This window comes from Syngnathus scovelli, chromosome 5 (assembly GCF_024217435.2).
Source record: "Syngnathus scovelli strain Florida chromosome 5, RoL_Ssco_1.2, whole genome shotgun sequence".
Classification (NCBI taxonomy): Eukaryota; Metazoa; Chordata; class Actinopteri; order Syngnathiformes; family Syngnathidae; genus Syngnathus; species Syngnathus scovelli.
The window spans coordinates 16,013,182-16,029,068 of NC_090851.1; the positions used below are offsets into that span (position 1 = coordinate 16,013,182).

At 40.2% G+C, this 15,887-nt stretch overlaps 2 protein-coding genes across 9 annotated transcripts in view; one reads left to right on the forward strand and one right to left on the reverse strand.

The window, feature by feature from the left end:
• The window catches only part of glra3 (glycine receptor, alpha 3), a 166,161-nt gene that overhangs the window by 141,686 nt on the left and 8,588 nt on the right, over positions 1 to 15,887 (reverse strand). For 2 of the 7 annotated variants that reach the window (XM_049721544.2, XM_049721541.2), the window contains exon 2: positions 8,946 to 9,028. The exons of the other annotated variants lie outside the window; for them this stretch is intronic. In XM_049721544.2, coding sequence (XP_049577501.1) covers positions 8,946 to 8,956 — 11 coding nt within the window. In that variant the 5' untranslated portion in view covers positions 8,957 to 9,028. The remainder of the gene's footprint in view (positions 1 to 8,945; positions 9,029 to 15,887) is intronic. 7 annotated transcript variants of the gene reach the window in all.
• Positions 6,201 to 14,274, forward strand: LOC125969456 (docking protein 1). 2 transcript variants are annotated; one of them, XM_049721549.1, is made up of 7 exons: positions 6,201 to 6,363; positions 6,914 to 6,992; positions 11,453 to 11,589; positions 11,670 to 11,780; positions 11,902 to 11,971; positions 12,181 to 12,347; positions 13,219 to 14,274. In XM_049721549.1, exons 1-7 carry the CDS (start codon positions 6,307 to 6,309, stop codon positions 14,149 to 14,151), a joined length of 1,554 nt encoding a protein of 517 aa, XP_049577506.1. In that variant the 5' UTR covers positions 6,201 to 6,306; the 3' UTR covers positions 14,152 to 14,274. The 2 variants fall into 2 exon arrangements, with proteins under 2 accessions (XP_049577506.1, XP_068506683.1); XM_068650582.1 differs by lacking the exon at positions 6,914 to 6,992 and having other exon boundaries at positions 6,359 to 6,363.

A 15,887-nucleotide genomic window follows, 5' to 3' on the forward strand; every position in this document is an offset into this window, starting at 1 on the left:
CCTATCTGAAGAAACTGGGAATCTCTCCGTCTTCATCATCACCATCTCAGATGAGCAGGAGAAACCTCATGCAAATGTGTTAACACGTTCTCATTGGATTGACACAGTTTTCCCACCGTTTGGCAAAACAATTAACACAGATGTCATTCAAGGAGTCCAAACTCCATTGTTTTAGCTGTAGTTACCGAACAGAGGCCATATGCTCCGAGCTTTTTGAAACTCCCTGATCACTATGCATTCACTGAAAGCACCTGTCTGACACTTCTTTACAAAATGTTTCATTTCTTTGCAAGCATGGATCGAGGAGGTCTAAAGCAGATGAGAGGTAGAGTGAGAGTAAGAGGTAAAATACAACAGATACAAGAGCTATAATACAACACCGATACTCCTTTAAAAACTACGTGCAATAACTATTTATTATCTACTTTCTGTACAAACCTCATTCATGTTAATACATATACCCACATTGACCTCTCCAACTACCGTCCCATCTCCAACCTTTCATTCTTTTCCAAAATCCTTGAACGCATTGTCTCCGCCCAACTCCACACCCATCTCCAGTCCAACAACCTCTATGAACCCTTCCAGTCCGGATTCCGCCCACTTCACAGCACTGAAACAGCTCTTGTTAAAGTCACCAACGATCTCCTCATTTCCGCTGACTCTGGTGCCCTCTACATCCTACTACTACTTGACCTTAGCGCAGCCTTTGACACTGTGAACCATTCCATCCTCCTCCAAAGGCTGCGCCAACTAGGTGTTGAAGGCACTGCACTCGACTGGCTCACCTCCTATCTCACCAACAGAAACCAGTTCATTTCTCTCTCCGGTCACACATCCATCCTCTCCCCAGTTACACAAGGGGTCCCCCAAGGCTCAGTTCTTGGCCCCCTCCTATTCATCTGCTACCTCTTTCCTCTTGGTAATGTCATCCGCAAACTTAATCTGGACTTCCACTGCTATGCGGATGACACCCAGATCTACGTATATACGCACCACACCAACCCATAACCCTTCCCTCACCCACTTTGAAACCTGCATCTCTACAATAAAAACATGGCTGTCCCACAACTTTCTCAAACTCAACAGTGATAAAACAGAGCTCCTCCTCATAGGCACTAAATCCTCCCTTAATAAAACTGGATCCATCACACTCACCATCGACTCCACAAACATCACTCCCTCCCCCCTGGCACGCAACTTTGGCGTTATTTTTGACCCCACACTGTCCTTTCACCCTCACGTTAGCTCAGTTGTCAAGACTTCCTACTTCCACCTCCGACGCATTGCCAAAATCCGGCACTGCCTCTCTCTCCCTGCCACTGAATCCCTCATCCACGCCTTCATCTCATCCCGGCTTGACTACTGCAACTCCCTTTTCACTGGAATCACTGCTCACTCACTCCATAGACTGCAACTAGTCCAAAACTCTGCTGCCCGTCTCCTTACCCACACCCGGTCCTGTGAACATATCACTCCTGTTCTCCGCTCTCTTCACTGGCTCCCCATTGAGGAGCGCATCATCTTCAAGATACTCCTCCTCACCTTCAAAGCCCTCCACAACCTGGCTCCCACTTACCTATCCGACCTCCTTGTCCCCTACTGTCCCAACCGCCCCCTCCGATCCTCCAACACCTCACGTCTGACAGTCCCAAAATCTAAACTCAAATCCTTTGGGGACAGAGCCTTCTCCTGCACTTCACCCCGACTCTGGAACTCTCTCCCTCAGTCTGTCTGTGACTCACCCACACTCCCCATATTTAAGTCTCGTCTAAAAACTTACCTCTTCTCTCAAACCTATGACCTCCCCTACCCATAATTGTTTTCCTCGTCTTAATTTTATCCCATTGTCTCTTCCCCGACCACCTACCCCTCCCCTCCTGTTTGTCTTTACCTTCTTCCCTGTAAGCGTCTTTGGGTTTTTGAAAAGCGCTATACAAATTTAATGAATTATTATTGAACATACTGTAAATAAGATTTTTTTAACCTTCATTCTTAGACTAATAGCTATACTGTAAATAGGATCTTTCACTTTTATTCTCAGATTACCTTTTATACTTTTTTAAATTTTGTAATGTTTGCACTATGAAGGGAGCAGCTGTCCGAATTTCGTTGTACAACTAAGTTGTAAAATGACAATAAAGGGCATTCTATTCTATTCTAAAGGGGTCAGAGGAAGAGGAGTCTGTGTGCGAGGTGGAGGTATAGCTGAAAGGGCTCAGAATAAGAAATGGAAGAGTATCACTTGTGGCTTTCTCTTATACTCTTATAGTATAGGCCTACTATAGATTTTTGTTCTTTACTGTAAAAGACTTAAAATTTTCCTCATTTCTCACACAGTAATGGATTTTATTTTTATTTCCATGTATTCTCTGTGTGAATATTTCATTTGTTAGCCACAGTCTGAAAAAATAATAAAAAATAATTTGCATCAAAGCTCATTTGATTATTGATGCATTTTTTGCAAGAGGGCAAATCTGATTACAAACGGCACTGGCATGTACTAAGCTACGTACCGTCATAGGTTGGAATGGTGCACTGATTCGCACGAGTGCTGTGTTTTGTATTTTGTTGCTCATTGTATAATGATTGATTGGCGGTGCTCATACACTTGTGTCAAAATTTAGTTGTTTAAAGGCAAAATTTCGATTTCAGTATTTTAAATGTTTTGGGACAGGTATTGCCTTTTGTAAACAAAATGTGTAATTTTGACCACTGTGCCATGTGTTTAGCCCTCTGCGTTAACTGTTTTGAAAATGTCAATTTTGACTTGACGGCTGTGTCAAAACAATCAATAAAAACTGTACTTCGTCAAAGATAAAGTGATTGCTAGTTATTTGTTGCTTGCCAAATCAGGAGAACTTCCAAGAACTTCCTTTGGTCAAGGTGAAATCATAATCAAAGCATCCAATGTGAATTTTCTCGAAATCATACAGCAGAAACAGTTGTACTTGTAGCTTAATTTATTTAGTAAAGACATGCTTTATCACTTAGAATGTTTTTCCAAGGATATATTTGGTCTTGTTCTTTCAGAGCTGACAAAGCATGTACAGAGGCAACTAAAACATTGAGTGATGAACTTTCAAAAGGTTTACTACATGTATTGTCTTTTAACCCTCACTGCTTTCCGATGCAGTATAGGGGCTTCCTCATCCATGTTGAAGAGTTAATCATCTGTGGGATAGTATCATGCTTCTACTTGGTATTATGTTTCACAGATGTGCTTCCTGTGGAATTAACTATGATATGTCTTTGAGGCCAAACACAGAGGCTCGATGAATAGGTCACTAAAAGAATGGAAGCAAGGATGTCATATGGTAAAGTGACCTCAATTGGAATATGAAAAGCTGCTGTCTAATCAAATTTGTCAATTAAGATTGCATGACACATCAAAAGTCAATCTGTCAAGAAGAGCCTGGGTAATTTATAAGAAATTAGTCTTTCTGGTTCAATGAACTCATGATCGATAGTGTACCGTAATTTCCGGACTATAAGTCGCGTTTTTTTTCATAGTTTGGGTGGGGGGGCGACTTATACTCAGGAGCGACTTATATATGTTTTTTTTTCACAAATTTTTACTTGATCATTAAGACATCACTTACAAGTATAGTTGACCACTTCCCATGTTATTTTTAGTATAGTTGATCACTTCACATGCTTTTATTTCTTTATCTTGAACATATTCAAAACATAAAAAATAGAGAAAACATCAAATAAAGCAATTAACACTTTAAAGCACCATATCCAAGTCCACTGTCTGCTGTATGTACACTTGCTCCATTTTTGCTCCTCTTATATTTATTATTATTATTTATTATTATTTGTTTATTTATCATTTATTCAACACTTATTTATTCATTGTTAGTGCCTTCTTGGTTTTTTTTGTGTTGCTTGTATGCATATGTGTACTATCTCACCGAGGGATAGTGGAAGTGTAATTTCAATCTCTTTGTGTGTCTTAGTATATAAAAAAATATATCAACGATAAAGCAGACTTTGACTTTGATAAAACAACCAAAAAAAATTATATTTTCAGACGAAACTGGATGAGGGCGCTCTAAATTTTACCGTTGGCCGTGACTCATCAACTGGGTGGGCTTAAGAAAAATGGCACCAAAAAGAAACTCATATTTTGCAGGTTACAAACTTCAAGTTGTAAAATATGCAGCTGAAAACAGTAATCGAGCAGCAGAAAGAAAGTTTGGAGAACCGTGATGTACCAATGGATTACTATTTCAAGTGACGTCAGTAGCGCGGCGCGCTGGTTGTTTACATACAAACGTGCCCACACAAGGACTACCGACATCATTAGCGGTGATCATTTCTAAGTGACACGGAGGACAAAGAGTTTGAAGGAATTAAGGATTTGGAGTGACATAGAAGGTTTGAAAAACTATTATGGCTTTTACGCACGCCCGGTCTCTACTGAGTCGGGGGCCGGCGCTCGGCCGAGTGGCTGTCCGCGAACGGTGCGCGGGGCTCGGACATGGCCATTACGCACACCCGGTCTGTCTGTAAGTCCACGCCGCCACACGCTTGGAAGTTTGTTTTGTTTAATAAAGAGCCGTTTACCAAACCTACGTCTATCCTTGTACTTTGTTAACGCTACAATATAGTTATATAGTAGATCTGTGGAATAAAGACGAGGCTGACGTCAGGGCGCACGCGCGGCGATGTTGACCAAGGACGAGGAATTTGGATGGATTTAATGGAATTAAAGTGCACGGATGGTTTGATAATATTATTGGCTTGTATTATAGTTATTTAAAATATAGTTTATCTATCGTTATATGAGCCTGTGGAATATTTTGAAGCGCAAGCGCCCTCAGCCGTGCGCACCCATTGTTGACAAAGAACGATCGATGGATTTAATGAATTGGAGTGACATCGATGGTTTTATAAACATGTTATTCATGTAATAGTTGTCCTTAATCACTCTATATGTTACGTCAGGCCCGTTCTCAGCTCTTTGTTTGTGTTTGTCACGTTAGCATACCTATCGTTTAGCCTGTTGTTGCTATTTAATGAATTGGAGTGACACCGATGGTTTTATAAACATGTTATTCATGTAATAGTTGTCCTTAATCACTCTATATGTTACGTCAGGCCCGTTCTCAGCTCTTTGTTTGAGTTTGTCACGTTAGCATACCTATCGTTTAGCCTGTTGTTGCTATTTAATGAATTGGAGTGACACCGATGGTTTTATAAACATGTTATTCATGTAATAGTTGTCCTTAATCACTCTATATGTTACGTCAGGCCCGTTCTCAGCTCTTTGTTTGAGTTTGTCACGTTAGCATACCTATCGTTTAGCCTGTTGTTGCTATTTAATGAATTGGAGTGACACTGATGGTTTTATAAACATGTTATTCATGTAATAGTTGTCCTTAATCACTCTATATGTTACGTCAGGCCCGTTCTCAGCTCTTTGTTTGTGTTTGTCACGTTAGCATACCTATCGTTTAGCCTGTTGTTGCTATCGTTTAGCCTGTTGTTGCTCGTTCATGACTGTTTTTGGTGTGGGATTTTGTCGAATAAATTGCCCCCAAAATGTGACTTATACTCCGGAGCGACTTATAGTCCGGAAAATACGGTAATTGTTATTGTCTTGTTCATGTAATGTAGGACACTGAAATTTCCTTGTTGTCCGAAGAGCCCATACTACAAATCATTGTGATCCTTATCAGGCTTTCCTGGCTTTTAGCCAGGCTTTGAGTCAGCTGCGTAGGAGTATGGGGACACACCTATAACAGGCGGGATAGGGGCTCTTAAGGACCAGTTTCCTGAAAGGTTTGAGACATTTTCCATATTTTGCCAATTTTTAAAATGTTTTTACTCTTGTAAATGTATATTGTATAATGTCATTTTGGATTGTAGTTTCTTCATTTGTTTGGTTTTATATAAATATTTCACATATACTCTTCAGGGTTGCAGGGGTCAGCAGCCAATCCCAACAACTAAGCAAAACAGGAAAACAATTTTGGTTATTTCCCAGTCAAACAGAAAGAAAGTAAAATAAGGAAGTGAAAATTGATGAAAATAAATGGAAAATGCAGAGGAAAATTAGAAAAAAACATGGTGAATATATGAAACATATATTGTCTGTGTAATGTGTGTATATTGTCAAATACTCTTGAACTCGTTCTATTTCCTTATCCTAAAAGCACACTTCCAGGTGAGGCTCATGTTACAAACATTCCTGGATATAGACACGCCCTTCTCTAAGAGGGAGGGAAAAAAGACGAAAGCAAGCTGCTCAAGTCTTTATTGAATTCAAAGATCCGTAATAATGTTTTTGCTTCCTTGATGGATTCTCCCACGAAAATAGGGCAGGTTTACTTACAACCTCGCAAAGCTGGCAAAGTAAGTAGAAATTTGTGTGAAATGACGGGGTTGGTTTAGTGATTTTCAAGTGAAATTATGTTTTCGTTTTGACAAAATTAACCTGAAAATACTCTAAAGTTCTGTTTGTATTCGATTATTGAAACTATTCATATCCCACATACAATAGGAGGACCAGCTGCGCTTCATCAGAACCTTAGAGTTAATATGAAAGGTCATTTCATAAGCAGTGTAATTATACCGTAGTGTATGATGCAGTTTGTTCATTGGAATGATTGCTTGATTTAGAAAATTTAAATAGAATAGTTTTCATTCTTTCCTCTTTATGCTTAAACACAACTGTACAACTGTTGTGCAAGTGAGCAAGCAGGAGCGGAGTCCAAACGAGGCATGTTGAAACACAACCAGTTTTTGTGATAAAGATTCCTGTACAGTAGATAGTGTCACACCACAGTGAGGGAAAACCTCGTCTCAACTATGATTGGATACTACTTCCAAATAAAGTACTAACTAAACAAACTTAATCACAATGTATTTATTATCTATGTAGTACTTTTCTCTTTCCTTTTAGAAATGGAAGCCTGTGTTGTTGTCACTGGTTCCACCCAGCAACAATGGGGTTGGTCGATTGGAGATTCAGTTTATAGCAGGTACATTCATCTTACTTTTTATCTGCATTCGAGTACCAATAAGCACACTGTAATTGTCTGGCAAATTCTCACTCAATGACAGCATTTATTTATTTATTTTATTTATTTATTTATTTATTTAAATCGGGAGAACACACATTAATGAACATCGGTACCATCCAGCACACCTGGTACCCTAGTAAGGTTACATGAGTCAGGAAATGAATGGATGAGTACCAATACTTTTTATTTGGGATGTATTTGTCATCTATGGCTGTAGTATAAACTTTTGTATTGGAATTTAACTTCAGTATTTTCTGCACTATAAAATGCAGTGGATTATAAAGCACACCTTCATTGAATTTTTTATTTTAGAAAATTGACTAGGGTTGCGTTATGCATCCACTAGATGGAGCTGTGCTAAAGGGTATGTCAACCCAGTCAATGAGGTAAAAAAAAAAGTCCAACTCCCATTCCGTATGAAAGTGATACATGGCGCATGTCTGCCTCACAGTTCGGAGGGTGCGGGTTCGATTCCACCTCCGGCCCTCCCTGTGTGGAGCTTGCATGTTCTCCCCGTGCCTGCACGGGTTTTCTCTGGGCACTCCGGGCTCCTCCCACATCCCAAAAACATGCTTGGTAGGCCGTTTGAGCACTCCAAATTGCCCCTAGGTGTGAGTGCGAGTGTGGATGGTTGTTCGTCTCTGTGTGCCCCAGTTCAGGGTGTACCCCGCCTCCTACTTGATGACAGCTGGGATAGGCTCCAACACGCCCGCGACCCCAGTTTTTGCCAATCTTCTAAATTGTGTGTTTTAAAAGGTATTTTTGATTGCTCTCAAATTGATGACGAGCATTTTTACACATTATTTTTGTAGATTTGTCTTTGTTAAAAATGTTCATGTCTCTACAGAGTAGAGTACAGAGAACACAGAGTATTTATCTGTAGGGTCAAATTAATTCAAGTCATGGATTGGTCCACGCTGCTCTACTTTACTTGGCTCTACACCAAAAAACAGTTCATCTCTACTGCCACTGTCACTACCCGGCAGCCCCTACTTATCTTGCTAGTTACGTCATGTTACAGGGACCATAACTCACGTGCACTGCGCACACTGACAAAAACAATGGTTTGTGTGGATGAACACCTTTTGGTCTCTCATGGATCTATCCAGCTGCCTCTTCCCATCTTCGTAAAGTAATAATGTTAAATAATCCAAGTATTTATTTACTGAGAAGTAATTATTTTACCTCTCTTTGTCTGTTAACGGCGTCCGTTTTACCTGGGTGGTGGTTTGCGTAGCCACACATTGATGACAGTTGTCTTGGACCAATCATTGGCCTCCAGAGTATTTCCGTCACGTTTTAAAATCATTGGCCACCAGAGTATTTCCGTCACGTTTTAAAACCGGGCAAGTAGGTACCGAAAAAAGCTAGTCGAGTCGAGCCAAGTAGATTTGTCAATGAGACTGGGCTAAATGTTGAGTCGAGTCAGGGTCAGTCAGCACACTTATAGTGATAAACAGGAATAGTTGGGTTTTATTGGGAAGTGAGACTGCCCTGAACCACAAGTCAGTTATGGATGCATTATTGGATGATGGATGGATGGACGGCCAGCCAGACTGCTGGATATTCTTTATGGATTTGTATACGTACATGCCTTTAGGCTCAGTACATATACAGACACAGACATAGGTAGCTATTGGCTGGTGATTAGGTTTGTGTGTGCGTTTGGGTGTATAAGTGTGTGCGTGTGTGTGTTGTGTGTGCATGCATGTATGTGTGTTTATGTGTTGTGTGTGCATACATGCGTGCGTGCGTGCGTGCGTGCGTGCGTGTGCATGTGTGCTGTGCCTGTGTGTGTGTGAGCAACAAAAAACATGCATGCAACAGCAGGGTGAGCAGCAGAAGATGAAAAGTAAATTTGACAGCTTAAATAGACCCCAGGATTGTGGAGATGAAGTTATGTAAGCTCACCGGATGCACATTTTCTCTTGTTATCTGTTTACACTTGCATGCATGCCTCGATGGTTTACACCAAAATGATGAATCCAATATTCCTGCAAATAACCACATAAGAATTAAAATGTTACTTAAAAATAGAACAAACAAATCAGCCTTGAATTAAAATGCTCCTTTGACATTTGCCAAAATGTGGGCAAAGAATAAAGAATGCTCAAGCTGCAAAAATAGAAGTGGCTCTGAGGCTGGTATATTCATTAGTAGAGTCATTTTGAAACACTCCACACTGAGTTGACCCAAAAAGGTCAAAATGGCTGCCATGATAAGAAATGTTTTATAGTAGTGATGCAAATTATTTCACCTGTTAAAAGTCTTCGGAAGGATGTTTATCATATAAATACTGTCTTCTTTTTCAGCGTAGTGGTGTTTAAGATGGTATAAATATAACTAAATGTAACCAAATACAATATAAAAGGAATGGAAACAAATCTTTGTTAAATATCTCCAGACGTATTCATTAGCCAAGTTACATATAGCCTACATTACTCCGTCAATCAACTATACAAATGAATAGTGAACAGCGGTGGTTGACTTTACCATAAGATTAACCTTCTTTTTTTTTTTTTTTTTTTGAGGATAATGTGTGTTTGGTCTTAATTTAAGTTTGGCATTTGCTGTCAGTACAAATGGATTATCAAAATGAAATTTTAATCCATGAATCAACCAAATATGTCAAAACTGTACACATGCTCAAAGAAACATATATAATACACTGTGTTAAATACCCTTTGACCCATTTCTGTATTTCTTCTAATCCTTGACCTGGCTTTCATAACTCCCTTCTGCACTATTGTTAGCTGACTGATTTGCTTATGTGCCATCTTGATCTTGTCTCCTAGCCTGCTTCTCCATGAGGGGGCAATTTGTATTTTTGCATTATTCATTACTTTTTCCAAGTATCTCAATCTCTATATACTAGCTTGTAGTGCTCTGCACGAATGAGTCATAATTCGCAGGGAATTTTATGACTTGTTGACCAGCTCAGTGGGCTCGTGGTAGAGTGTCCGCCCTGAGACTGGAAGGTTGTGGGTGCTAACCCCGGCCGGGTCATACCAAAGACTATAAAAACGGGACCCATTGCCTCCCTGCCTTGCACTCAGCATTAAGGGTTCAAATTGGGGGGTTAGAGCACCAAATGATTCCCGGGCGCGGCACCGCTGCTGCTCACTGGTCCCCTCTCCCCCAGGGGATGGATCAAAATCACATGGGGATAGGTTAAATGCAGAGGACAAATTTCACCACACCCAGATGTGTGTGTGATGATTGTTAGAGATTTGCTCACTCCAACTTATTTTGCAAGAGCCACACGGGAGACAAGCAAGTTATTTTAGACACCTGCAGGTGGAGAGTTCACTCACTCCAGGAATGAAGTCTGAAAACCCTCCCAACTGCAAGGACATATTTATCAAGAGAAAGAGTGGGGGCAAGAGTAGACTGAATAGGAAGCCCTTGTGCTAGTCAGGGGGTGTTTTACGACCTTGTGTAGGATGAGACAAGGTAGGTTATTTATTACCGGTTGCATTCCAACATAATCATACGATAAGGATAATCTGAAAAACCCTAACAATGATGATCACTGGGACTTTAACTTTAACTTGTTGGATGCTGCTGGAGCCTGCCAAGGACACAAGCTCTGGTTAGATTTGCGCTAACTAGTAAATAGAACGACACAAGCGAATGGATTTAAAATTGGACCAAAACAATGACCAGTTCAGGAATTGGATCGATGGTTGGAAGACCACCCTTAGTGTGAGCATATCTCAGGTCCAGGGATGTACATCGGCACACATGGACTATTCTGGTTGGACCTAAACTGAGGCTTTGAGTTCCAAAATCAAGTGAGTCAGATCTCACAAATGAGTAGCTGAAGAGTGTTGAAACCAAAATTGAAGCATAAACCCTAAAATAATGAGTGATGAATAATGTCTGGAAATGTGAAGGCATCATGGTGCTTACTTACATCATAGTATAATGCAATTAAATTACAGTTTATTTACCAGTGTTTTATATCCATACATTTTCTGAAACACTTCTCACGGGAATTGTGAGGTTGCTGGATCGTATCCCAGCTGACTCTAGGCAGTAGGCAGGGGACACCCTGAACAAGTAGATAGCTAATTTAGAGTGCTCAATCGGCCTACCATGAGTGTCCAGAGAAAACACACGACGGAGCCGGAATTGAACCCGCAATCTCTGCACTATGCCCCCAACCAGTCGACCACCATGTTGTACAATTATTATAAATGTTCCATAATATACTGTTTTAAAAACATTTACTGCAATTTGTTGCAATGACCGTAGTGACACCTATTTTTTTTGCACAGGGTCATCTGTCTGGGGGTTCTGCGTTTATTTTTTAAAAGAAAACACTCCCTTCTAAGAAATGAGGCATGGTGTATACAGAGGCCACTATATGATAATGGACACTATTGTGAAATTTTTCTGTTGCTCATATGTTGCAGGTGGCGGTGGAGCAAGGGAACATATTGGAGGGCTGAAGAGACACCAGCAGTTGCAAGAAAGCAAGATCAAAGTGGTCCGACTCTCTGAGCTTATAAGTGTCCAAAGACTCCCACCAAATGCTGAAGCCTGTCCCATGGTGCCTGTAATTATTATGTAGGATTTCTACATACTGTACATAAATAGCAATAGTTGATTAAAAATGATGTCTGTTTTTAGGAAAACATGTCCGCTTTTTGTGTGGAGTCGCAAGACAGAACAATGGTTTTTGCTACACAAAAAGATGATTGTGTGGACTGGGTAGAGAAACTTTGTCAAGGAACCTTTCAGGTTAGACCACAAATTAAATTGTATTTGATAACTGTCAATGCTTTTCTTTTGCATACACAGTTGTCTCTCTAAACCAAAATGTCTTCGGTTAAGTTAATTGGTGACGTTTCTCTCTCCTCAGAGGAGCACTGGCTCAGACACTAATGAGCTTCGTATGGAGGAAAATCAGATATATGCAACGACAAATGATGGTAATGTCTACTGTAGTGCTTTAATATTTCTCTACCACATGACCCCCTACCCTTTTCAATAAATATGTTTTTATTCTGGTTTCAATGGGGGAAAAAATAGAACAGTCTTTGGGTAAATTATGCTCATAAAGTTTAAAGTGTCATTCATCGAATATTAATATAACTAGCGTGGTAATACATTTCCGTATACTCATCTTTTGTCCCCTCAGAGTTCAGTGTGGTGGTGCAAAGGACAGATGCAGCGATACGTTGTGGACTGCAGGGATCATACTGGCTACAGGTTGGACAAAAGACCCTGCTTTTGAAAGATACCCAGAAAGTCAACATTGTAAGACAATGGCCATATGAACTGCTACGACGATATGGTAAAGATAAGGTAAGGGTTATCAAAGGTATAAATGATTAAAAACATTCAAAGCAAATTGCACATTTAATCGACATTTGAATTGGTTACAGGAACATGTACAATAATATTCCTGCTTTGCATTTTACGTTCATTCATCTGTTGAACTACTCCTCGCAAAAATTAAAAAGCCTTCAAATTCAGAACCGCTTCTGCAATAAACCATGTCGTTAGAGTTTTCTCAATGACGGTACTGACTCTAGATTTCCATCTGGTCCCGGAAATACCATGGAATAAAAGTGTAGATATACAATATAGGAATAAAGTTGTAATTTTATGTTTTAAAGTCAGTCAGAGTAAAATAGTGATTTTATTGGGTGAATGGCAAACAGTGAATACAACAGTAAATGCAAAAGTCAAAGACCAGCACCTGCTCCACTGAGAGACCTGTAATTTAGTCATTATCTTAATAAAACTGTTTTATTGTCATCTATTTTTTAGTGATTTGATTTAGCATTATTATTTATTATATTATTATTATAGCATTTATTATTTATTATTATTATTGTTTTTTTTATCCATCCTCTAGCGTTTCCTCTTGTTGTCTGTTGTTCAGTGCTCTATTATTTGTGAGAGTAAATGTGCATGCAGGAATAGTTTTCTTTATGTGTCTTTAAGTATCAGTGGTATTGGGTTTCTTTAGTCTTCTGTGTTTTATTTGTGTAAAGATTTTTATATTATTGTTTGAAAAATGCTAAATAAATCAAGTCTAATATTAATACTTTTATATCTCCAAAAAATACTTTTCATCATGGCCCTTAATACGTATGAAATTAAAGAGTAACATGTTTGTGTGTGTGTGTGTGTGTGTGCGTGTGTGTGCGTGCGTGCGTGCGTTTTCAAGTTGGCCTTAACGATTGAAGCAGGAAGAAGATGTGACAGTGGTCCTGGAACATTCACCTTTGAAACACAACACTCTGAGAAAATATTCAACCTGATTCAGAGCACAATCAAGAAAAAGACTTTAGCTGTTACATCAAGTAACCTTCATCAGGAAGAAGATAAAGGTTTAGTTGCCAAGAAACAAGTTCATTCCCCTCTGCCTGAAATACCAGAGATGACCAGTGCGGCCTCCATTCGGGAAAACGCAAATTTACAGATAGACACATCTCCCGGCACAGAAGACAATATGGTATGTCAAGATTGTTCTGCTCACTTATCCGAAAATCAATTACAGCCACCTCCAATCACTCTCATGCCTCTCCCAATGGTCCCAATATTTGACAAACCCTCTCGAGATCTTCATGGTTGCCAACCTGAAGCGGAATATGCCAACCCAGCTGACTGCATCAAAAATTTACCAAAACCTCAAGCTACCATGTCTCATGTGTATGTGGACCCCGCAAGTGTTCTTCCCCTTCATCCTCCAACTTCAAAAGAAACTATAAATCCAGGCTCCAAGTCATTCATACCACACCCTTGCTCCATCACCAGTCACCCAGATTCTGTTTATTCCGAAGTGTACGATAAAGTCAATGTGGGCAAGAATGAACAAAATGCCAGTTCAAGTGAGCAACATTTTAAGCATTTGACAGAGGAGGAACCAATTTATGCTGTACCCGTGAGGAAGGAAGATGAAGTTTCTGATAAAGATGAAACCAAACCAGACCCTTTTACCCATCTCTATGCTCAAGTGAACAAAACACCTTCATCATCTAGTCCCTCTTCAACACCACCTCCCTCCTCTTCATCATCTTTAGTGAGCAGCATCGCTGCTGCCAAAATCTCGGACAACCCTCTTGATGATGTAATCTATGAAAACCTGGGCATCATTTAGTAACTCAGTTGTTTGTTGCTGATTGTAAACTCTCAAAGCTGAATAACTTAGTTGCCCAAAATGTCAACTGTACGTTAAGAAATGTACCGTATTGGCCCGAATATAAGACGACCCCGATTATAAGACGACTCCCTCTTTTTCAAGACTCAAGTTTGAAAAAATACTGAGACGTGGCTCAGTTTTGATAGCTTTACTGATTTATTGGTAATAATAATAATAAATAACCATAAATGAAATACTCTCGGCAACACACTAAACATAAGTAATCGATCGAGACAACAAAATACACTTGCTGGCGACCGTTAGTCGCCGTGCCGCTGCGTAAAGGCTACTCGTACGATGGGAGGCAAACTTAAAGGAGCACGCCGGAGCGCACACGAAGCAAACCGCGATCGGACAAACGGCACAACAGTGGACAGTAGTTACAATGAAATGTGCAGGACTGTCTCAGAAAATTGTGATAAAGTTCTTTATTTTCTGGAATGCAATTAAAAAGAAAAAAAGTCTTTCATTCTGGATTCATTACAACCCAACAGATATATTGCAAGCCTCTCATTATTTTAATATTACTGATTATGGCATACAGCTTAAGAAAACTCCAATATCCTATCTCAAAATATTAGCATATCATGAAAAAGTATACTCGTAAGGTATTCAACTAATCACTTGAATGGTCTAATTAACTCGAAACACCTGCAAGGGTTTCCTGAGCCTTGAAAAACAGCTTAGTTCAGTAAACTAAATCACAAGTATGGGGAAGACTGCTGATCTGACTGCTGTCCAGAGGATCATCATTGACACTCTCCATCAGGAGGGTAAGACACAAAAAGAAATTTCTCAAAGAGCAAGCTGTTCACAGAGTGCAGTTTCAGCACATCCACAAAAAGTCTGTTGGAAGGGGGAAATGTGGCAGGAAACGCTGCACAACCAAGAGAGATGACCGCAGCCTTAACAGCATTAAGAGTCGCTTCCAGAATTTGGGGGAGCTTCAAAGACAGTGGACTGAAGCTGGAGTCCAGGTATCAAGAGCCACTGTTCACAGACGTGTCCGGGAAATGGGCTACAATAGCCTTATTCCCATGCTCAAACCACTTCTGAACTCAAGACAATGGAAGAAGCGTCTGACTTGGGCTATGGAAAAGAAGCACTGGACAGTTCCAGAGTGGTCCAAAGTCCTCTTTTCAGTCGAAAGCAAGTTTTGTTTCATTTGGACGTCAAGGCGCCAGAGTCTGGAGAAAGGCTGGAGAGAAGCAAAATCTAAGTTGCTTGAAATCCAGTGTGAAGTTCCCACAGTCAGCGATGGTTTGGGGAGCCATGTCAGCTGCTGGTGTTGGTCCACTGTTTCATCAAGTCCAGAGTAAATGCAGCTGTGTAGCAAGAGATTTTAGAGCACTACATGCTTCCGTCTGCTGAAAAGCTCTATGGAGATGATTTCATTTTCCAGCATGATCTGGCACCTGCCCACAGTGCCATAACCACCAATAAATGGTGTACTGACCATGGCATTACAGCCCTCGATTGGCCTTCCAATTCCCCTGACCTGAACCCCATAGAGAATTTGTGGGGTATTGTGAAAGCTGAAAGACACCAGACCCAACTATGCAAATGAGCTAAAGGCTGCTATTGAAGCATCCTGGGCATGCCACGCCGCATTGATGCAGTAATCCGTGCAAAAGGATTCCCAACCAAGTACTGAGTGCATTAATGGACATTTTCAAATGTGTGATTTTGTTTTG